Raw genomic sequence first — 23,722 nt, forward strand, 5'->3', positions numbered from 1 at the left:
TAGCTCATAACGTTTCTATGGTGGATTTTTATGAAACAAAACCTTTGCAGATAGAAAGAGGATAATACAAGCTTTTCGTACAGCTGCAATGTTGGTGAGTTTAACATTGTTTAATGCAATCAGACAGGACTTTTCTGTCAAGGCCAGAAAGTAGTTTTTTGCCACTCAGTGGGCGTTCCCGCATAACTTCCAGGTACGATGATGTCACGCGCATACCCTCTATATTCAGACAAATGTACAAAGAGTGCAACAGAAAAGGAATCATCTGTTTCGGATCTAAATGAGGGTCAAAGTATCAAAGTATTACGACCTGAAAAGGTAACCGGAAAGCTCGGCCCCAAAACACACTCGGTGTTTTAAGCATTATGTTATAATTTAGCTATTGAAAAATATCAGATCTACAAGCTCGTAGCGCGGCACCGAGTGCCGCGCTACGAGCTTGTAGATCTGATATTTTTGAAAAATCGTGAAAATGTGCCTCAAATCGTGCCTCTAAAAAGAGCACGTTTTTAACTCAAATCTTTGCTTCTGGGGAGGTCCCTGGAACAACATATTTTCAGATGGGAGTATTGAGAACCACTGATATAGAAACATACTGTAAGTATTTCAGAAAACCGCTGATCAAGCAGTTAGGTCACAATGCATGCCGAAACATTGCGAATTCTGCCGACTCAACACCATCCCAATAGGGACAGAATCGTATAATTCAGATGTTAAGCTTGAACCCACACCAGTATTTTAGGAACCATCACCCGTACAGAGTAGTAAACGGTACCTGTTTGTTTGGCAATGACTCAGGATTTGGAAAGGATGTTTGGGTTTATTGGGGTCCAATATATGAACTGTGTCCAGAAACAGAGTACGAGACATAAGTGTCTGAAGAGTGAGTGGTGATAGTTGGTCTGTTGGCAAGGCCGGAGGCTTCAGTCTGCCAGTCAGTCTGTCAGTATAGCCTGCTTTCTATCACAGGGACAAACAGGGCTTTACATAACCAATCATTTTATCCCATTTTGGGCGGGAATCCCTTTTGGTGTTAGCATTACGTTATGCTTTAGCTATTGAAAAATAGCAGATCTACAAGCTCAGTGATTGGTGTGGCAGAGTCAGCTAAGCACTGTAGTTTGCTGTGATGGGTCTCCACACAGTAGACGCAAATTGCTGCGAGCGGCAGGAGTCTCTTCCTTCGGGAACCGGACCCCTTTTGGTGTTAGCATCATGCTATTGAAAAATGCTAAATAGCTGATCTACAAGCTCATAGCGCGCCACCGAGTGGCGCGCTACGTGCTTGTAGGTCTGCTATTTTTGAAAAATCGAAGAACCACTGACAAGAAACATAGCTTTTTCAGAAAACTGTCAGGATGTAGAAGACATTTTTTAGAATCTGATCTCAGGTCAAAACGGGTTATTTACTCTGGAGGACGACAGCATCTTAACCAGTGTTGCCTGATCACGATTATACATTTAAAAACATTTAAAAACTCCAGCCTAACTATTTCCGCTAGTGATTTATTTGTATAGTTAAGTTATTGAATCATATCTGCCCCGGCCGTGCAATTTGAGATTACGAATCCTATAAAAGGCAAAACGGAAATATAGTTTACAAATTGCAACGTTCCAAATTAAATCGTTAATCGTTAATTATTTGCGTGACAATTAATCGTCAACTTAAATGTATAATCGTGATCAGACAGCGCTAGTTTTTAAATTTATAATCGTGATCAGACAGCGCTAGTTTTTAAATATATAATCGTGATCAGACAGCGCTAGTTTTTAATCGTGATTTATATAATTTCACTTGGCCCTGTCTCCATGCATGCAGCGCAGTGTTGATTTTGTCGACTAAAACTATGACAAAAATGTTCGTCGACTACCTTTTTTCACTCACGAAAACTAAATGGAAACTAAATGAAAACCAAGCTATGATGACTAAAACCAAGAGTAAATATATTGACAATTTCGTCAACAAATAAAAACTAGACTAAAATGTTAGGAAGGGACTATAGTGGACAAAGAGATAGTATAAATCATTTCACACTTATGGTTTGTATGCTGAAAATAGCAGATCTACAAGCTTACACAAGTTGTCGCAAGTGTAAAATCAGTCATTATAGGACGGCATCAAGGCCCGCCAAAATGCATTTTAGTCGACTAAATCAACTGTATATTTAGTCGACTAAAATCTCATGATATAAAACTAGACACTAAAACATTCCAGGTGACTAAAATGTGACTAAAACTAAAATAAAACTATTCAAAAGACTAATGACTAAAATCTAAATTCTGCTGCCAAAAACAACACTGACAACACCGAAGCCCCACTGTGGACAAGCAGCCACTAAAGGGAATGCCACTGTAGTCTGACAGCCAGGCCATACTACGCAGTACGCACTAAGGAACCAGCCCACTGTTCCCCAACAGACAGGAGGCTATTTATAGTCTTTAATCACCTAACAAATTCACACTCGCCCGCCGTACAAATACCACAGCCTGCCTTTATGTATTTCAGGAGTGATGAAGGAGTTTTCTAGGAGGCCACAATTACGGCTTCCAGTTCGTGGAAAGAAGAAGTTGTCATTTTTTAAATGGATTTTTTATTTCACTTTTTATTAATCACATCTTATTGATTCATTCGTATGCTATTGTTCTATCTGTATACATCTGACTTCACTTGATTTCAAAGATAGTATGTTAAGCTTGAACCCACACCAGTATTCTAGGAACCATCACCCCACACAGAGTAGTAAACGGTACCTGTTTGTTTGGCAATGACTCAACAAAAATGACTATGATTCATTAAGGCTACATTGAAATAATCAATTCCCTCATGCAGTATAACCTACTATTGCTGAAGATGAAAGAGAAAATGTGCTATCTTCTTGTACCCATTATTTGAACACTCCAAATGATAATGGGGTTGTGTTTTTTTTGTGTGTGTAATGTGGTGTCATGTGGGAAAGCTTGTTTTGCCTGTCTGTCTATAGGAGTAGAGGGGGTGGAGAGAGAGAGAGAGAGAGAGACACGCACGCACGCACACACGCACGCACGCACGCACGCACGCACGCACGCACGCACGCACACACACACACACACACACACACACACACACACACACACACACACACACACACACACACACACACACACACACACACACACACACACACACACACACACACACACACACACACACACACACACACACACACACACACACACACACACACACACACACACACACACACACACACACACACACAGGGGTGGTGGTGGGGGGCAGTTAGAGTGGACAGAGTATACGGTCAGCTCTGCAGCGACACCTACAGGCTACCACGGGACATTCGCTTACTGTCCAGAATAATCTGTCTGTCTTTTTTATTGTTGAAATACAGTAGGCTACCTACTGTATACTTTCAACTATGTTATACAAGACTTGGAAATGAGTGTTAAATAGGCGGTGATGGACACAGGACCACCAGCAAAATGCAGGAGTCTCATTTAATTCAATTGGACATTGCAGGACTGTTGTATGCTACAGTAGACTACATACAGTAGTACTCATAGCTTGGTGTTCATGGGGAATCATTATGCAACTGTCTACTGTCCTGACTGGCCTCACATCACGTGTCACAATCTCTTATCAGATCATTGGAGACAAACAATTGCAACTTCAGGACATATACAACCGCTCCATAACCAAAAAAGCAATTCAGATTTACAATGATTCTACCCACCCTCTTCACTCTGAATTTGACTTGTTGCCCTCAGGCAGGAGTAAGTAAGTAAGTAGCCTTGCCGAGCCATGAGGCCCATAGGCTCCTATCTCCTGTTTCTGTAGCGTGAGGCAGCTTGATGTACAAGGACACCCCCTGGACATGACGCTAGTATGTTGCAGGGACTTACCCCCAATCCAACCCTTGATGCTGAGTGTCAAGCAGGGAGGCACTGGGTCCCATTTTTACAGTCTTTGGTATGACCCGGCCGGGGATTGAACCCCGACCTCCCAGTCTCAGGGCGGACAGTCTAACCACAAGGCCACTGAGCTACTGAGGGCTGTGCCTTAACTCAGGCAGGAGGCTTAGGGCAAAATTAGGGCAAAATGAGTTAAAAAGAACAGCTGTGGACATTTTAAATAAGAAGATGTTTAAATAGTTCACCTAATCCCTATATAGTATTTTAATGCACCTGTGTATTTTTGTAATGTTTTATTGTTGTAACTGACTGCCGGTGTGCCAAAGACGAATTTCCATTTTATGTCAATTTAATGGACAATAAAGTTTTCTTTATCTTTATATTACCAGCTCACCATCACATCATCGTTGGATCCAAATTTGTGACATTCTCTTATATTGTGAACTATTTGTTATTTTCATCGGAGGCTGAAGTATTAGGGACCAAAATGATATTATAACCACTTAAATCCCACACCACTGAACCTTCTGGAAAATGTTTTGTCCAAAACGGGGACACCAGGATGAAAGTGGTTTAACTATTTAATTAAACCCTATATAGTTAGTTGCCCGGATTCCCCCCAGGATTCTAAACTATAGGCCCCTCCTAGTGCTGTGACATGTAGGAACACGTCTCCGTGTCCCCCTCATTTAGAAGGGCTAGTAAACTACATCATTACATTAAACTCCAGTATGTCTCACCACTCACACCAAAGTGGGGCGGTCCATCCTAATATTTAACCTGATCGACCCCAACCCAAAAACAAACAAACAAACAACCAAAAGAAATCCTCCCAAGAGGCAAGGTTAAATTGCTCTGTGTCCGGTGGGTGGGGGCGGGACTTTGGCTGTCCATCAACGATAGTCCAGTTGTTTTCATCCCTCCCATTGGCTCAGCATCCCGATAGGAAGGCCAAATTAAAGCAGGAACCAAGGACTATTAAATGAGGACAGGAAGCGAAGACCGTACGGTGGACTCCATGTTGCTCCCTAGAAGGAAAGAAGACCGTACGGTGGACTCCATGTTGCTCCCTGGAAGGAAAGAAGACCGTACGGTGGACTCCATGTTGCTCCCTGGAAGGAAAGAAGACCGTATGGTGGACTCCATGTTGCTCCCTGGAAGGAAAGAAGACCGTACGGTGGACTCCATGTTGCTCCCTGGAAGGACAGAAGACCGTACGGTGGACTCCATGTTGCTCCCTAGAAGGAAAGAAGACCGTACGGTGGACTCCATGTTGCTCCCTAGAAGGAAAGAAGACCGTACGGTGGACTCCATGTTGCTCCCTAGAAGGACAGAAGACCGTACGGTGGACTCCATGTTGCTCCCTAGAAGGAAAGAAGACCGTACGGTGGACTCCATGTTGCTCCCTGGAAGGAAAGAAACATGCACAATGGGCTATATGCAGCCAACACTCCCGCGTTCAGCTTCCTTGGTCTCAACTGTGCATGTTTCTTTCCTTCCAGGGAGCAACATGGAGTCCACCGTACGGTCTTCGCTTCCTGTCCTCATTTAATAGTCCTTGGCAGGAACTAGGAAGTGCATTGCGAAAATAAAAATAAAATGGCCTGGTCTGTATTATATGGGGAAATGAAAGCTCAAAATAAATTAAAAAGGTGAAAAACAGGATAACAAGCTGATGAACAGAGATTGATGGCCTGTCCACATAATTGTGGAAACGTCTCGTTATAATAAATAGGGCAAGGGCACTTTATACTTTACTTTAATCTGTCCCGGTGTTGCCCACTCTTCCCGGTCGCACAAACCGGGGAGGTACAAAATGTTAGAAATGCAGTTGTCATCCATTCCATGGACCCCCCCTCCCCCCCCCTCCCCCCAACACCCACATCCATCCCTGTCCCCAATGCAGCTGTACACTCACCCCATGCACACACCTCCCCTCCCCCCCCCCCGGGGGGTCTCCCCTCCCCATCGCTGTTGTTTTATCATAAAATGGCGACATTAGTTCATATCATGTGATTCGAAAAGGATTGGTTGCACATTAGACCCACTAATCGCCACCTATAGTCTGTGGTCCGCCTCTGCCGCGGGCCGAGCCCACATGACCCTGCTGAGGGCAGCGTTTCCTTTATGCCCTGTGAAAGAACCGGGGATTGAGCCCAAACAAAAAAAAACCCCACGAGGGTGAAAAAATGTTTTTACACCCACCCCGCTCTCCCGCAGGGGCTGCTGGCCGCGTGTTGCGCACAGCTTTGGATCAATAGAGCAAGTTATTGGAGTCTGGCCAACTCTAACCAGATAGCACAGAAAGAAAAAAGCTTGCCTCTTCAAAAAAAATAAAAAAAGGAAAAAGAAAGAACTGGTATGCTAATGAAATGTCAATTTCCCTTAAAAAAAACATCCTATTACAGACAACTGTAGTGTACGTACTGATGGCAAACAGGCTAGTTTTGTGGTGTGTGTGTGTGTGTGTGTGTGTGTGTGTGTGTGTGTGTGTGTGTGTGTGTGTGTGTGTGTGTGTACACAGGAGAGAGAGAACCGTCCCTCCCATAGGTCAGTCCCTAAGTGCAGAGGAAACACACTTTTCAGACGGCCGGGGTGTGTGTGTGTGTGTGTGTGTGTGTGTGTGTGTGTGTGTGTGTGTGTGTGTGTGTGTGTGTGTGTGTGTGTGTGTGTGTGTGTGTGTGTGTGTGTGTGTGTGTGTGTGCCCTGACGTGGAAGGTCAACAAAGCCACGGTCCCCCCACGGTGTAATGGTGATGGTAACCATGGGTATTATTTCAGCAAAACGCCGTGACGATCATTAAAAAAAAAGGCTTTAGGGGTCCTCTCCATGGTCACACCACAGCAGTCCCTGGGGGGAGGGGGTGAGGGGTGACTGCAGTGCATGCGTAGCGCCCCCTGTTGGTGGAAAGGGCAAGTTGACATGCTGACCCCGAGGTCTGAGACAGCCTCGTTTTCTCTGCAACTGACTGACAGGATAGTCAGGGGTTTATGTCTTTAAAGACAGAGTGGCTTGAGAGGTTCAAGGGGGGGGTCCTTGAGGGAGTTCCAGGGGGTCCCCAGCTAAATGATAGTTTGGAACCAAATGGACCCTTATGGGTCTGTAACTCAGAGTGTACAAATGGAACCAAATGGACCCTAATGGTTCCATTTCTACACTCTCAGAGTTAAATCAACATTGATTTTACAATATAAATTGGGGGTCCCAGAGATAGAAATGCCATTAAATGGTGGTCCGTAGCCTAATGCATGTCAAACTGGGGGGTCCTTGAAATTAAGCGGGTTGAGAATCACTGCTAGAGCCGTAAAAATCTTCTCTGATTAGGGGTCCCTGGAATATCTTTTCAAATGGGGGTCCGCGGGGCTAGTTAGTGTCAATTTGGGGGTCCTTGACATGAAAAGGTTTGAGAACCACTGTTCTACATCTCCCGGCTCCTCCTCTGCCAGTGGACGATGACCACCCCCCCCCCCCTCGCTCTCTGTGTGTCTCTCTCAGCTTTGTTCAGCTTGCCCGGTGGGGACGGGCGGAGAGGAGAGAGCAGGTTCAGGAGGGGTCAGCGTTGGGTGTGGCTGGGCGGGTGGAGAGGAGAGAGCAGGTTCAGGAGGGGTCAGCGTTGGGTGTGGCTGGTGGGGACGGGCGGAGAGGAGAGCAGGTTCAGGAGGGGTCAGCGTTGGGTGTGGCTGTGGGTGTGGCTGTGGGTGTGGCTGTGGGGACGGGCGGAGGGTGCAGGTTCAGGAGGGGTCAGCGTTGGGTGTGGCTGTGGGGACGGGCGGAGAGGAGAGGGCAGGTTCAGGAGGGGTCAGTGTTGGGTGTGGCTGGTGGGGACGGGGCGGAGAGGAGAGAGCAGGTTCAGGAGGGGTCAGCGTTGGGTGTGGCTGTGGGGACGGGCGGAGAGGAGAGAGCAGGTTCAGGAGGGGTCAGCGTTGGGTGTGGCTGAGGGGACGGGCGGAGAGGAGAGAGCAGGTTCAGGAGGGGTCAGCGTTGGGTGTGGCTGTGGGTGTGGGGACGGGCGGAGAGGAGAGAGCAGGTTCAGGAGGGGTCAGCGTTGGGTGTGGCTGTGCCTGGTGGGGACGGGCGGAGAGGAGAGAGCAGGTTCAGGAGGGGTCAGCGTTGGGTGTGGCCCTGTGGGGACGGGCGGAGAGGAGAGGGCAGGTTCAGGAGGGGTCAGTGTTGGGTGTGGCTGTGGGGACGGGGCGGAGAGGAGAGAGCAGGTTCAGGAGGGGTCAGCGCTGGGTGTGGCTGTGGGGACGGGGCGGAGAGGAGAGAGCAGGTTCAGGAGGGGTCAGCGTTGGGTGTGGCTGTGGGGGACGGGCGGAGGAGAGCAGGTTCAGGAGGGGTCAGCGTTGGGTGTGGCTGGTGGGGACGGGCGGAGAGGAGAGAGCAGGTTCAGGAGGGGTCAGTGTTGGGTGTGGCTGTGGGGACGGGCGGAGGAGAGCAGGTTCAGGAGGGGTCAGCGTTGGGTGTGGCTGGTGGGGACGGGCGGAGAGGAGAGAGCAGGTTCAGGAGGGGTCAGCGTTGGGTGTGGCTGTGGGGGACGGGCGGAGGAGAGCAGGTTCAGGAGGGGTCAGCGCTGGGTGTGGCTGTGGGGACGGGCGGAGAGGAGAGAGCAGGTTCAGGAGGGGTCAGCGTTGGGTGTGGCTGTGGGGACGGGCGGAGAGGAGAGCAGGTTCAGGAGGGGTCAGCGTTGGGTGTGGCTGTGGGGACGGGCGGAGAGGAGAGAGCAGGTTCAGGAGGGGTCAGCGTCGGGTGTGGCTGGGCGGGCGGAGAGGAGAGAGCAGGTTCAGGAGGGGTCAGCGTCGGGTGTGGCTGTGGGGACGGGCGGAGAGGAGAGAGCAGGTTCAGGAGGGGTCAGCGTTGGGTGTGGCTGTGGGGGCGGGGCGGAGAGGAGAGAGCAGGTTCAGGAGGGGTCAGCGTCGGGTGTGGCTGGGCGGGCGGAGAGGAGAGAGCAGGTTCAGGAGGGGTCAGCGTCGGGTGTGGCTGTGGGGACGGGCGGAGAGGAGAGAGCAGGTTCAGGAGGGGTCAGCGTCGGGTGTGGCTGTGGGGACGGGCGGAGAGGAGAGAGCAGGTTCAGGAGGGGTCAGCGTTGGGTGTGGCTGTGGGGGCGGGGCGGAGAGGAGAGAGCAGGTTCAGGAGGGGTCAGCGTCGGGTGTGGCTGGGCGGGCGGAGAGGAGAGAGCAGGTTCAGGAGGGGTCAGCGTCGGGTGTGGCTGTGGGGACGGGCGGAGAGGAGAGAGCAGGTTCAGGAGGGGTCAGCGTCGGGTGTGGCTGTGGGGACGGGCGGAGAGGAGAGAGCAGGTTCAGGAGGGGTCAGCGTTGGGTGTGGCTGTGGGGACGGGCGGAGAGGAGAGGGCAGGTTCAGGAGGGGTCAGCGTTGGGTGTGGCTGTGGGGACGGGCGGAGAGGAGAGAGCAGGTTCAGGAGGGGTCAGCGTTGGGTGTGGCCCTGTGGGGACGGGCGGAGAGGAGAGAGCAGGTTCAGGAGGGGTCAGCGTTGGGTGTGGCTGTGGGGACGGGCGGAGAGGAGAGGGCAGGTTCAGGAGGGGTCAGCGTTGGGTGTGGCTGTGGGGACGGGCGGAGAGGAGAGAGCAGGTTCAGGAGGGGTCAGCGTTGGGTGTGGCCCTGTGGGGACGGGCGGAGAGGAGAGAGCAGGTTCAGGAGGGGTCAGCGTTGGGTGTGGCTGTGGGTGTGGCTGTGGGGGCGGGGCGGAGAGGAGAGAGCAGGTTCAGGAGGGGTCAGCGTTGGGTGTGGCTGTGGGTGTTTTTCATCTGTCTAACAGGTCTGACCTCATGGAAATGTTGGGAAGGATATTTATGTGAAAATGATGTTGACTTTTGTAAATCGGTACACTTTTTATGCATGTAGTTTGGGGGGGGGGGGGGGGGGGGGGTGGGTCCTGGACATTTTACAGGGCAGCCAATGGGTAGAGAGGATGAAAACAAAAAGGTCCCAGGTCTGAGGTTTGATTGGCGGAAAATAGAGGGTATGCGCGTGACATCATCATCATCAAACCAGGAAGTCACACAGGAACGCCTACCGAGTGCCAAAAAATTACTTTCTGGCCTTGACAGCCCATCATATGTACATCCAAACAGAAAAGTCCAATAGAGCTCCGAAGTCTGACGTCACTTTCAGTAGAGGGTGTCAATCTCCAGGTTCATGTATTTGTTTGAAAAATAAACCGACCACCTCGGCGTTTCTGTCAGGGGAGTGGCTGTGCGTCGTTAATGATGTCCATTCATATTTGATACAGCCAGTTTCTAGAGAAAATGGAATTAATGTGACCGCAAAAGCCTTGAAACTACATATGAATGCAATGTCGCTGAGCATATACGTCACGCCCAGCTGTCAACATATTGCGTTCCTGAGATTCCTCGTTGACGTAAGCTCAGCTGGTGGTGACTCGACTTGTACTAACCACGATAAGATATCAATAAAATAAAAATAAAAATAAACGTAATTAACGTTCAGTTTATGTTGTGCGACGGGCTGCGGGCAGAAGCAGCCTACCCGGAAATGTAGTCTCTGGGTTGTTTGGCTCGTTTCTAACGCTTATTTTGTTACTCTTTGGGTATATTTGTACATTTCCACCTTCAGTCGATGCTTCATATCCATATGAGTGAAAAGGCCGGGGTGATCGGTTTATTTTTCAAACACAGTTCTTATATGAGGCGATCTAAAATCCCCCTATGGAGAGTACAATGCTTATAAAAACATACATGAACCATGGCGCTCACTGCCCTCTACTGGTAGTAGAGGGCAGTGACGTCAGGACTTCGGTGCTCTATATGATTGCATTAAACGACGTTAAACTCACTTTGACACTCGATTTGCCATTCTCTCTATGCGTGCGCATACCCTCTATAAGGTGAGCCTCATGAGCAAGAGCGGTTCGATTAAAGGACCACTTCACCACTTTTCAACTTCTCTTCCTATAATTGGTCCTAACTAATGTTCATGATAAAATACCACAATTTCTTCCTACTCAGTCTGTGTCTCATAGGAGGGCTGTGGGCAGTTTAGAAACCGTCCTCCAGTGACATCATCGATGGGGAAAACAAGCTAATAGAAACTGCAGGCTTTGTCCTGAAAAGTTGCAATGTGAAAATGGAAGCCATCGTTCTCACGATAATGAAAATCTAAACATTTTTGTAAAAAAATCTTGTTTAAAAAAAAATCTGTCTAATGATGATGTCACTGGAAGACGGTTTCTAAACTGCCCACAGCCCTCCTATGAGACACAGACTGAGTAGAAAGAAATCGTGCCATTTTTTCATGATTATTAGTGAGGACCTATTATATGAAGATAGGTTGAAAAGTGGTGAAGTGGTCCTTTAAGGAATCACCTAACTCATGGTATTCAGTGCTGCAGGAGAGACCTACTGGGAGCTTGCAAATGGAGCAATGCACGGAAAGCGGGGATTGAACCCGGGCCTCCCACTCGCCAGACCAACGCGCAACATGTCGTGCCAATAGGGCTGAGCCCGATTGGCAGGGCTGTTGCAGGCTGGGTCTTGGCTGGGAGGGGAAGCATACTATGGTCCGACGGAGCATTGGTTCGAAGGAGCATTGGGGGTCGGGAGAGGGTTGGGGTTAGGTTTAGGTGTGTGCTGCCCCGTGGGAGGTTAGGGTGAGGGTTTGAGGTAGGTTGTCATTCGGACCAATGCTCCATCGGACCAAACACATGAACCCTGGCTGGGAGCTACAATCACCCCCCCAGTCTTTGAAACGCGTCCTCGCGCTTCTCACTTCACACCGCAGACCGCCGCACACGATGTCCCTCATGTCCCTCACGCGAGGATATCACACTCCACGCCCTGCCGACTACGCCAGATTGTAGCAATGCGCGCAACCTGTCATGCCAATAGGGCTGAGCCCGATTGGCAGGGCTGTTGCGGGCTGGGTCTTGGCTGGGGGCTACACAAACACTCCTCTTTATACTCTAGGCCCTAATCACGAATAAACTACAGCTGGGACAAAAACATACTGTTAGTTACTCCACTGCGCCCTCTACCGATATTGCCAAGAGAAAACCGTCATAGAGAATATATTTCCTCTAGTGGAAAAGAAGTACCTTTTATACGTGTGGTGGGGGGCTCAGAGTGCTTCCACTAAGGAAAGCAGGCTTTCTAATGACACAACCCGCCTTTGTATTGGCGAGTATAGCAAAAACATTATTTTTATTTACGCTTGTTGGGTGAGAAAATACTCAAATACTAACCTAGTAAATGGTTAGTCAAAGTCAAAGTCAAAGTCGTACGATTAGTCACAGACGTTACCGCAGTGAAATTTGTTCTCCACATTTGGCCCATCTCTTGGAGCGGTGAGCCGCAGCGTGCGCCGCGCTCGGGAATTATTAGTTAATTTGACCCCCAATCCAACCCATTGATGCTGAGTACCAAGCAGGGAGGCATTGGGTCCCATTTTTACAGTCTTTGGTATATGACCCGGCTGGGGATCGAACCCCGACCTCCCAGTTTCAGGGCGGACACTCTAACCACAAGGCCACTGTCTGGTCTGGTTACCTAATGTGCAGGACGAACCAATAGCCGGTGAATTAGCCAGACAGAGTCCTCAATTTGGAGGCTCTTTACAAATTACCTCCAATCTGACCGGACCGTGAACCCCAACAAGACCTTGTATTGAACTGTACTTTCATGTGCCTTTTTCTGCAAACTGTCAATAATAGCCTAGTAGCCAAAAAGTGAACCCGGACATGTTGAGTACACCAACGTTTTATGTTAGAAATGTTTAGTATGGGTCCCCAGCATGTAGAAACTGCCGGATGCTAACTTGCATATGTTGTATGTTTGTAGTGCTACGTTATTAGAATGCCATTTCTATAGACCTAGAGACCAACTTTGGATATAACTATACTCTAGCCTTCTTGCCAATTATTCACATGTAAATTACCATGTAGGCCTATATACATTTTTTGAGGTATACAGGTTTAATGTTTGTTTTTAGTTCAATGTTTGTTTTAAAAACGCCATTGACAATGAAGGGAACATTTACGTCATCTTGTCCCTAACACAAACTAAATGCCATTAACAATAAAGAGAATGTAATGTTTGTTTTGTCACCGTTTGATCGCCTTCTCATCACCTAATCATAGCAACATGAGTTAGACTTTAATATATTAGCGCCCCTCACTTCACACATGTGTGATTTTTAAATGCTGAGGTAGGCTACTGCATATGAAACGAACCGTGGACTTGGAGAATCGTTACACCCTAAGGCCTGACTCACACCTTCGCATCTAGCATACAACATTGTTGGATGCTAGATGCATGAGACTTGTTTACTGATGCAAGCTCGCAATGCATTTCCAATGGAAGTCACATGGTTTGACACAACATTTGTGTTGTACGGCTTTCGGCTGTGTTTCGACTGCCCCCCACCCCCTCATACAACACAAATGTTGTGTCAAACCATGTGACTCCCATTGGAAATGCATTGTGAGCTTGCATCAGTCAATAAGTCTCATGCATCAGCTATACATCAATCTGTTGTGAAGGTGTGAGTCAGGCCTAAGTGTAAAACACTTTTCATATCTTTTGGCAAGGTAATTGACACTCGCATAAGGATCAGGACAGGTGACTAGATCCATTGACGGAAACAAGGTTTCGTTGCTTTCGGGGAGGAAACCTCATAACTCCATTTTTGAGGTTTTAGATTTTTATTTGTGGCATAAATCAGTGCTATTGAACACACATTACGTCTGTGTGTTGTTTCATAAATCAGTGCTATTGAACACCCATTACGTCTGTGTGTTGTTTCGGAAATATTGAACCAATGAAAAGTAGTAAAAAGTGCTTTGGACAAAACCTCTTAACTCCATTGGACCCTCAAAATGTCTGCTAAAGCAACTAACTCCACCACCCTCTCATGTAAGTAATTGACAATATATAAAGTCACAACACCAACTTTGATGAGGCTGTATTGCTTTGTTTTAAAGATATAAGGTTTTCTTAATTTCCTGAAAAGTTTATATTTTTCATTTCCTGAAAAATGAACATTTTGGAGTTATGAGGTTTCCTCCCGACAGCAGAGATATTGTATAATGTATTGTAATTATGAAATGACATTAATATTATAAATATTATTATAAAATTATAAAATTATTGTGTTTCTCTTTTTGAGGGGTGCTAGCCCCTCCTATGGCCAGCTTTGTGTAGCTATTTGTGTGTGCCACATTTGTGATGATTTGATTGGCTATGTTTGTGTGTTTGCGTGTACCACAGAAACATGATTTGATTGGCTGAGCAAGGAATGTGATGTATGATACTTCACTTATGTTCTGTCCAAGTACTGTACTGTACAACAGTGTCTGTTTTAACTAAGCATTATGTTATACTTTAGCTATTGAAAAATAGCAGATCTACAAGCTCGTAGCGCGGCACCGAGTGGCGCACTACGAGCTTGTAGGTCTGCTATTTTTGAAAAAAGGTAGTAAAAAAAAACACAGAAATGTCTACCATAAAAGGGTGGACAAAGTATATACCCAAGTAAATACAACTGTATTGAAAACTACAAATTACGAAGCACACATTGCCTTGGTTTCCTCTGCCGTCGGCGTGTGAATGGGTCAATGTAAATGCACATTGTAAAGTGCTTTGGATGAAGGCGCTATATAAATTCACTCCATTGGCTCTCTGTCTACCGAGCAATCCTTGTTCCTACTCTCACCTATGGTCATGAAGTGTGGGTCATGACCGAAAGAATAAGGTCGCGAATACAAGCGGCCGAAATGTGTTTTCTTCGACAGGTGGCTGGCATCTCCCTTAGAGATAGGGTGAGAAGTTCAGTTACACAAGAGAGACTCGGAGTAGAACCGCTGCTCCTTCGCCTGGAAAGGAGCCAGTTTAGGTGATTCGGGCATCTGGTTAGGATGCCTCTCGGGCGTCTCCCTAGGCGACGCACGTCCCACTGGGAGGAGACCCCGGGGCAGACCAAGGCGCAGTTGGAGGAAATACATCGACTCACTGGCCTTGGAACGTCTCGGGATCCCCCAGGAGGAAGTCACTAATGTTGCTCTGGAGAGGGAAGTCTGGAGCACTCTGGTTGTTTATCTCAGAGGGCTCTGGGTATGATGGTAAAAGGTTGTTTACCTCAGAGGGCTCTAGGTATGATGGTAAAAGGTTGTTTCTCTCAGAGGGCTCTAGGTATGATGGTAAAAGGTTGTTTATCTCAGAGGGCTCTAGGTATGATGGTAAAAGGTTGTTTATCTCAGAGGGCTCTAGGTATGATGGTAAAAGGTTGTTTATCTCAGAGGGCTCTAGGTATGATGGTAAAAGGCAGGACGGGGCTGCTGGCCTCCAGCTCCAGGGCGATGAGGAAACAGTCCGTGGCGGCCGAAGCGTTGCCCTGAGTTTGCAACACCTCACCTAGACTGTTCCACGCGTCATGCGCCATGCAGTCCACCTGCACGGCCTCCCTCAGAACCTTCTCCGACAGACTGTAGCGGCGGAGCTGCTGGAGAATCACGCCCAGTCGCTGCATGGTCTCGACGTGCGTGGGGTCGATGGACAGGGCCTCCTCGTACCAGCGCTTGGCCTCGTCCATGTTTCCCCGCAGCTCGGCGCCCCGGCCGCGCATGTGCAACACCTCGTGCGAGGTGGGGAACAGGCTGGCGGCCTCTTTCGTGCACGCCGTGGCATCGCCGAGTTTGGACATGCCAATGAACACCTCCGCCGTGTGCAGCCAGATCTGGGCCAGAGTCATCCAGGGGTTCAGGGGGCTGTGTTTTGCAGCGCTGCTCTGCAGGGAGGATGCCACCTCTGATAGAATGTGCTCCACGCGACTGTCTGCTATGGACGTTGCATGGACTGCGCTGGCGGTGGGGTTGCTGGAGTCGGGCAGGGCCATGGAATTGAGCTGCTGTTTGTCCGAGATCGCTCTGTCCATCAGACTGATGCCACGTATGGAGTCAGTGGGGTTGGTGAGGTTGTAGAAGCTCTTCCAGATCTGCAGCATGTGTTTACAGGTGAGCAGAGCCTCCTGTGGCTCTCGACACAGTGTTTCCAGCTTCACCTTAGTGTACAAAAGATTGAAGTTCTTGGGGTATTTGGACAGGGCCATTTCTATGACGTCGAAGGCATCCTGGTAATGTTTCTGGGCAGACAGCAGCAAGGCCAGCAGATGGAGGGAGTGGACATAATCTCCTTGGAGCTGCAGAGCCTGGCGGACGTAGCCCAGCGCCTCAGGGATCTGTCTAGACACGGCCAGCTGCAGGGCCAGGTAGAACGCTGATAGATGGTCAGTAGGAGACAGACTCTGCGCTCTCTGTAAGGCTGCCAGAGCCTTCCTCTGGTAGTCGTCCTGCGTGCCTCTCAGCGACGCGTCAGTAGCCTTGAGGCTGTAGACCAGGCCAATGGCCAGATATCCTTTGGCTCTGAACTCTGCTGCTTCATTCCCCATGTCTAAGACCATCTTGGCAAAACACTCCCCCTCGTCCAACCAGTGCAAGGGTCCTATGCACAGTTTGACGGCCAGCAGGGGGATGGTGGGGTCATCCGGTTTGAGGCGGATGCACTCCTTGAGAACCTTGACGGCTCGCGCAGACCTCCCAGTGGCCATCAGTGACAGGGCCCACTGGTACCACAGGTGGAACTCGTCAAAGGCAAACTTCATGGCTTTCTCCAGGCACTCGGACAGTATCTCGTACCCTCTCCTGCCCAGAGCTATAGTCAGCAGATCATACACCAAAGAGGCGGACTGGAGGCTGATGATGCGATGGTTGTGTTCGGGTACGTGGTTAGCAATGGACTCACTAATGAGAAGCAGCAGCAACTCCTCCTCTCTGTTCTCCTCGTCCAATGGGTACGTAATGGGCAGATCTTGCTGCGTAGGGTTGTCCAATGGGGACACAGTGGGAGGATCCGGAGAAGATCCGCCCACTGCTCCCCATGGAGACCAGTAACTCTGTTCACACATCCCTCTGAGCAAGATCTCTGCTAGCTGACGGGACATGGCCATGCAGAGGTTCTGAGTGGTTCTCGTCTCCGCGGCTCGTAGAATCTCCCGAAACCGACCCACTCTGTGCATCAGGTCACCGTTCGTGAAGTGGATGATGTGCGTCTTCTGCAGGTCCATCTCAAGGAAGTAGCCCAGCTCCTGGTCCTGAGTCACAGTGCCCGGCTTGGGAGTTTGATTCTGCATGCCTGCCGACATCGCCTTCTCCACTTCTTGCAGGTACAGCAGAGCGATGTCTCCAGACTTCTCAAAGCAGGCGAGTATCTCTTGGTACCGTTCGGGTGTGCTCTCCCGGGACGACAGTGGCCCCGTAGCAGAGAGTATTGGAGAGCCTGCCGGGACCTTCTCTAGACACAACCCTTTAGTGGCGTAGGCCTCCGCCATCATGAGCAGCCTGTAGACTGGAGCTCCCACCAGCTGAAGCGTATCCATGTTCCCTCTGCTGTAGTGAGCTAGGGCGTCCTCGTACTCTCCCTCCACGTAGCAGATCTTCGCCATCAGGAGGCTGGCCTCCTGCAGGTAGTCAGCCTTGAGGGTTCCTTTGTCCAGAACAGCTATGAAGTGTTTCCTGATCTCTTCCAGTGTGGGCGTTGTTCCTCTGGGACCGACTCCCTGGTTGATGGGGAGCTCCTTTAGATAGGTCTGGAGCTTGCACTGGCCCAGGAGCAACTCCCCTAGGTCTTCATTCGATACGGATTTGGCCAACAGCTGCCGCACTAGTTCGGGTATTTTGTTCCATTGCCCTTCTGAGCGACATCGCTCTATCTCGACCTCCAGCCGTGAGCCAGACTTTCTTGCAGCCATCTCCGGAATACGAGACTAATCCCATTGAACTGCTGGCAGTGGGATTGATCTCCGTTTCCCTCCGAGACGCTTTTGAACAAAGTCGAAGAATAACACTATTATAGCACACGTTGCACAGACTGGTGACTAGAGCTCTAGTCTGGTGTCCACGCAACACAAACCGTTGTCGTGAATGGTTAACTCCACCCATTTCCGCAGGCGTCCTTGCATTTTGTTCTGAATCTAGCGTTCATTGTATGCTTGGACGTTGGATCCCTGAATTTCTATACCACTTTCCACCTGATACAGTTATAATTAAGCTAACAATGTGTTTTCACCCAGGTGGAGGAGGGCGGCTTCAGTCACATGGTGGCCGAGCATGCCGCCAAGCAGAAGAGGAAGAGGTGCATTTATATAGCGCTTCTATCCAAGGCTCTTTACATAGATTATATGGAGTTCTTTGTCAGGCATGCCCAAATATGGAGTCTATGCAGATGTCAGAACATAATTGTGATGTCAGAACAGGCCAGCTCCATATATGGAGATCTAAGGGTGATCAGGTGATCAATTGGCTAATTTGGGCCCTGTCCAGAGCCTGTCTACCTTTGTAGCGGTTCCGGACAACCGTGGGTCCGACCAACTCAAGGCCGGCCACTGTTGTTCTGAATTTAGCGTTCATTGTCAGTGACATGTGGCCGAGCATGCCGCCAAGCAGAAGCAAAAGAGGAGGAAGGCCAGGCCTCAGGACAGAAGAGACATAAGTTCTAGATCAGCAGCACCCAGAGACACACAAGAGGAAGTGTTGCAAAAAGGAAGTTACACAATAATGTAAAGAGCCTTGGATTAAGAGCGTCTGCTAAATACCTAAATTGTAAATTGCAATAAAGCACTGTCTTTTCATTTTAAACCCTAATATGCTTATGCGATATGCCCATATGCCTATAGGTAAACCCTGTCATGTGGAATCTGTTTCCTCCATTTATTATTATTATTATTTTTCCTACATCTAAAATATTTGTTTTCCACGTTGTAGCCACATGCGTTTCTGATGCCCATATATGGCAAATGGTGCATTTATATAGCGCTTGTATCCAAGGCTCTTTACATAGGTTATATGGAGTTCTTTGTCAGGCATGCCCAAATATGGAGTCTATGCAGATGTCAGAACATAATTGTGATGTCAGAACAGGCCAGCTCCATATATGGAGATCTAGGGGGGGAATTTGGACCCACGGTTCCGGACAACCGTGGGTCCGACCGACTCAAGGCCGGCCACCTGCACCACCTGCACCACCTGCACCACCCTGTGGTGGTTTGGAACGCGTGTGTCGAATTTGAAGTCGGTGGATTACAGACATACAGACATGGTGCATTTATAGATATTCCACTGTTAGACGGATGTTAGGCTCTAAGCTTACGTATGATTCTTGATGACTATTTTTTATGTATTTGATGTATTACTCCTTACTGTGTTGTTCTTGCCTCACTGCGAGTCGCTCTGGATTAAGAGTGTCTGCTAAATGCCTAAATTGTAATTGTAAGATGGGGCGTTGTTTTGGTGGACATATAGCTGTATTGTATGTCAGAGCTAGGGTGCAGAAAGGTTTTGAGGAAAGGCGGTGGGGGAAAAAAGAACTGTGACAATTACATAACTGGGCTCTCTGAAGAGACCCGAGAACGCTACAGCACTGGAAGACTACGGTATCCAACATGGCACCTAGAAGGCCTTCACTGGAAGACTACGGTATCCAACATGGCACCTAGAAGGCCTTCACTGGAAGACTACGGTATCCAACATGGCACCTAGAAGGCCTTCACTGGAAGACTACGGTATCCAACATGGCACCTAGAAGGCCTTCACTGGAAGACTACGGTATCCAACATGGCACCTAGAAGGCCTTCACTGGAAGACTACGGTATCCAACATGGCACCTAGGCACTGGAAGGCCTTCACTGGAAGACTACTGTATCCAACATGGCACCTAGAAGGCCTTCACTGGAAGACTACTGTATCCAACATGGCACCTAGAAGGCCTTCACTGGAAGACTACTGTATCCAACATGGCACCTAGGCACTGGAAGGCCTTCACTGGAAGACTACTGTATCCAACATGGCACCTAGGCACTGGAAGGCCTTCACTGGAAGACTACTGTATCCAACATGGCACCTAGGCACTGGAAGGCCTTCACTGGAAGACTACGGTATCCAACATGGCACCTAGAAGGCCTTCACTGGAAGACTACGGTATCCAACATGGCACCTAGAAGGCCTTCACTGGAAGACTACGGTATCCAACATGGCACCTAGAAGGCCTTCACTGGAAGACTACGGTATCCAACATGGCACCTAGAAGGCCTTCACTGGAAGACTACGGTATCCAACATGGCACCTAGGCACTGGAAGGCCTTCACTGGAAGACTACTGTATCCAACATGGCACCTAGAAGGCCTTCACTGGAAGACTACTGTATCCAACATGGCACCTAGAAGGCCTTCACTGGAAGACTACTGTATCCAACATGGCACCTAGGCACTGGAAGGCCTTCACTGGAAGACTACTGTATCCAACATGGCACCTAGGCACTGGAAGGCCTTCACTGGAAGACTACTGTATCCAACATGGCCCCTAGGCACTGGATAATGTTGGAGGTCATCAGCACATCCACGTGCTCCTCCAAGTGCCTCTTAGGATCCTGCTTTCCGACGTTCTTTATGGCCAGCTGCTCCGGGGTCATTTTGTCCTCTTCCTCGACAGCCTTGTTGTAGTTCTTGGTCAGCTCCAGCATGTGGTTGACCGTGGTCTCGTTGAGCTTGCAGTGGTCCGCGTAGTTCTGCAGGGTCAGGCCTTCCATCCAGCTCTTCTTGTGCAAGTTCAAGAGCATCTTCTGCTCCAGCTCGTTCTTCCTGTAGTTGATGGTGATGGAATAGTACAGTCTGTTGAGCCCGTGGATCAGAGCCTGTATGGAGGGCTTGTTGAGATGGCCCAGGTTGGACGTGGTCTGCCTCGGCTCGTGGCCCAGCACCAGCATGTTGGGGTTGATCAGCCGGAAGGCGTCGATCACCACCTTCCCCTTGACACTCTGAATGGGGTCGACCACCACGGCCACGGCGCGCTCCGTCAGGGCCTCGAAGCTCTGCTGCGTGTTGATGTCCACGCCGGACAGCCAGCAGCCGAAGCCCGGGTGACTGTGGTACCAGCCCACCACCATCTCCGGCCTGCCCGTCTGCTTCAGCATGTCCAGCATCTTCTGCTGGAACACGGGGTCCACCGCCTCCACGCTGACGCCCGTCCCCGACTGGGGCATGGCGAACACGTCGATCACTCGCACCGTGTAGTCGTCGACGAACTCCCCCAGCATCAGGCCCATGACCTCCATCGGGACGCCGGCGCGCCCGTGTTTCAGCATCTTGAGCAAGGCCAGCGACGAGATGTACACCTGCTCCGCTGTGTCCACGGCAGGGGCGTCTGTGGGAGGCCCTTGACCGAGCCCTGGCATACCACCTCCCAGTCTCAATAGCCGGTCCATTTAGAAATGTATATATGACTCTATAAATCCCTGTTTCCTTTAAATCGGTTAAGTGGTCCCTTTCTATGATCCTAGACTGTTGCGGACAATCTCCAATATGTTATATAATCTGAGAGCTTTGGTCTGACGTCACACACAACACAAAGCATTGCCATGCATGTCTGACCAGGCCGATTTGCACAGGCACCCTTGAAGCAGTGGTGGAAAAATAACTCTGATTCTGTAAAAACAACAATAACAGAGTCAACTAGATAAAGTGCCCCTCGGGGCACAGGTCTCCACCAGGTCAGGTTGTGGCCTCCTGGTGGTGCTATAATAGGCCAATGTGAAAAGGGTGCCATTTCTTCTTATGCCTTGGATGGCAATTGGATGATTTGAGGCATTTTGTTCCAAAAATGTGTTTTGCAAAACTCCACCTGTTGATGGCGCTATAACAGGCCAATGTGAAAAGGGTGGGATATATTCCTCAGCCTAGTAGGAAAGTCTGTGAAAGATTTCACGTAAATTGCACGCTGCGTTCATGATTTGGGGCGTTTTGTTCTAAACGGGCCAATCCTGCAAACTTTGGAAGCCAATGTTGGCCAATTAGGATGGAATATGAAATATCGGACACATCCGTCTTGAACACATTACTATAGAGATAGTGTGTAACAATTTGCGGGATTTTTGGACAGAATCTGGAGGAGTAATATCAAAAAATGTGTTTTACAAAAGTCGGCCTCCTGATGGCGCTATAACAGGCCGTTCTGGAACATTCCCGGGTCAGAGGTTTATCGTTGGCATCCAGGGAGTGCGTGTGCAAAATTTGACATCGACCGGGTTAACGGTGCCGGAGATTAGCTGGTAACAGACGGACGCACACACACACACTCTCCCCATTCCTTCGGCCTGGTGGAGACAAAACAAAAATCTAGTCAAAGCACAAAAGTATTAGCATGAAAATATACCTAAAGTAGCAACGTAGTTACGTATTATTCATTCAAAATCCTGTACTGTTATGTTATTGGACTATAATTAGTATTAGTATAACAACATAATAGCCAGTCTACAAGGTCTCAAGGTGTGAGCTTGTAGATCAGCCATTTTAAAAAGTTTGTAGATTTTAGAATTTGATTAATAACCTAAATCTGCAAATTATCTAGTAGGCCTAACTGTCAAAATAAATGCAGCTAATAAATACACCTCCACTTTCAAAGGGTCAAAATGTATACAGGGCTCAAGTGGTTAATGTAGGCCTGCTGTAGCCTATATGGTTTTCAAATAATTGTAGTAAAAGTATTGCCTCTGTCTGAGATGTAGTACGTTTGAGGAAAAAAAACATACAAATACCTCAAAATTGCACTCAAGTACAGTAAGTACTTAGCGTCACTATTATGGGGAAACATAAAAACTAGCCGATCTCCAAGCTCACAGAAACTATAATGCTGATAGTTGTAATTGAGTGACGCTGATTCATGATCAAGAATTTGATAGATGGTCATTTATAGTTACTGCGAGTGAGGCCCTCTCGTGGCTCAACCCAGTAATACATCAACCATGCATGCAACGTGACCAAATGAACCCTAGTGTCCCACATTATAGCAGAACTTCACAATCCCGTTGCTTGTAGATCAGCTATTTTCGGCGAAGACATTTTTTTGTGTAGATGGGGGAAGGGAGGGGACCTGGACTGCTATATAGACTCCTGGCAACTCCGTAGAATAGATTAAAGGAGAATTCCATACTAAAAGGCTTTCTTACCTTTCTTTATAGTTGTTACGTCCCCACCAAAGAGGTCCAGGTGTTATTTTGTGCAAAAGCTCCTTATTGGCTATTTCCCCTGCCATAAGCCCTAAATGAATTGCATTGGATTGAATGGGAATTGAATGGGGCTATGGGGTGCTGTGCTAATTCGCTTATTTCCATCGCACAAAATTATTATTTTTGTGTATATATCCTCTCTTCATAATGTAAATAATATCCCAAGCGGCACACTTTACTACTTATTTTGATGTAAATAAGCGAACAACACCCCATAGCCCCATTCAATTCATTGAGGGCTTATGGTAGGGAAATAGCCAATAAGGAGTTTTTGCACAAACACCTGGACCTCTTTGGTGGGGACTTAACGACTACAAAGAAAGGTAAGGTAAGAAAGGTAAAAAAAAAAAAAGCCTTCTAGCATGGAATTCTCCTTTAAAGGGATATTTCAATTATTTTGGAAAAGTTTAAGGCTCGGAGGAGACTAAATCATTAAAATCGGTTAACAGAAAAAAAAGACGGGTGTTTTCGATGAATCTATCATGATTAAAATGGGTTTAAGTTATGAGTTTGTATAGGAAGGGGGCGGGGCTGCTAAAATGAATATCAAATATCTATTTACTGAATCAGGCAACGTAAAAACTGTCTGGGGTGTTTGTTCACATGCCTGAGTAGACAATAAAATGAGTTTATTTGAAAGTGAAAAATCCCTTTGTTGTTAATTGGTAAGAAGCACATGGTAATCTAGAGTTGGGACTCCCTGTAGACCTAAATCTGTTCACCCATTTAGGCCT

The 23,722-nt window shown here is 48.4% G+C and overlaps 2 protein-coding genes across 2 annotated transcripts; both read right to left on the reverse strand.

The window, feature by feature from the left end:
* Positions 1–15,171: 15,171 nt before the first annotated feature.
* On the reverse strand, positions 15,172–17,682 carry LOC306935269 (tetratricopeptide repeat protein 7B-like; the record flags this gene model as incomplete). Its single annotated transcript, XM_079518239.1, has 1 exon — positions 15,172–17,682. One exon carries the CDS (start codon positions 17,680–17,682, stop codon positions 15,172–15,174), a length of 2,511 nt encoding a protein of 836 aa, XP_079374365.1.
* Positions 17,683–20,255: 2,573 nt separating this feature from the next.
* Positions 20,256–21,188, reverse strand: LOC306935098 (26S proteasome non-ATPase regulatory subunit 14-like; the record flags this gene model as incomplete). Its single annotated transcript, XM_079517967.1, has 1 exon — positions 20,256–21,188. The coding sequence occupies one exon, from the start codon at positions 21,186–21,188 to the stop codon at positions 20,256–20,258; it is 933 nt and encodes a 310-aa protein (XP_079374093.1).
* Between the last annotated feature and the right edge of the window lie 2,534 nt (positions 21,189–23,722).

The sequence above is a fragment of the Electrona antarctica genome, assembly GCF_951216825.1.
Source record: "Electrona antarctica genome assembly, chromosome: 13".
NCBI classification, from domain to species: domain Eukaryota; kingdom Metazoa; phylum Chordata; class Actinopteri; order Myctophiformes; family Myctophidae; genus Electrona; species Electrona antarctica.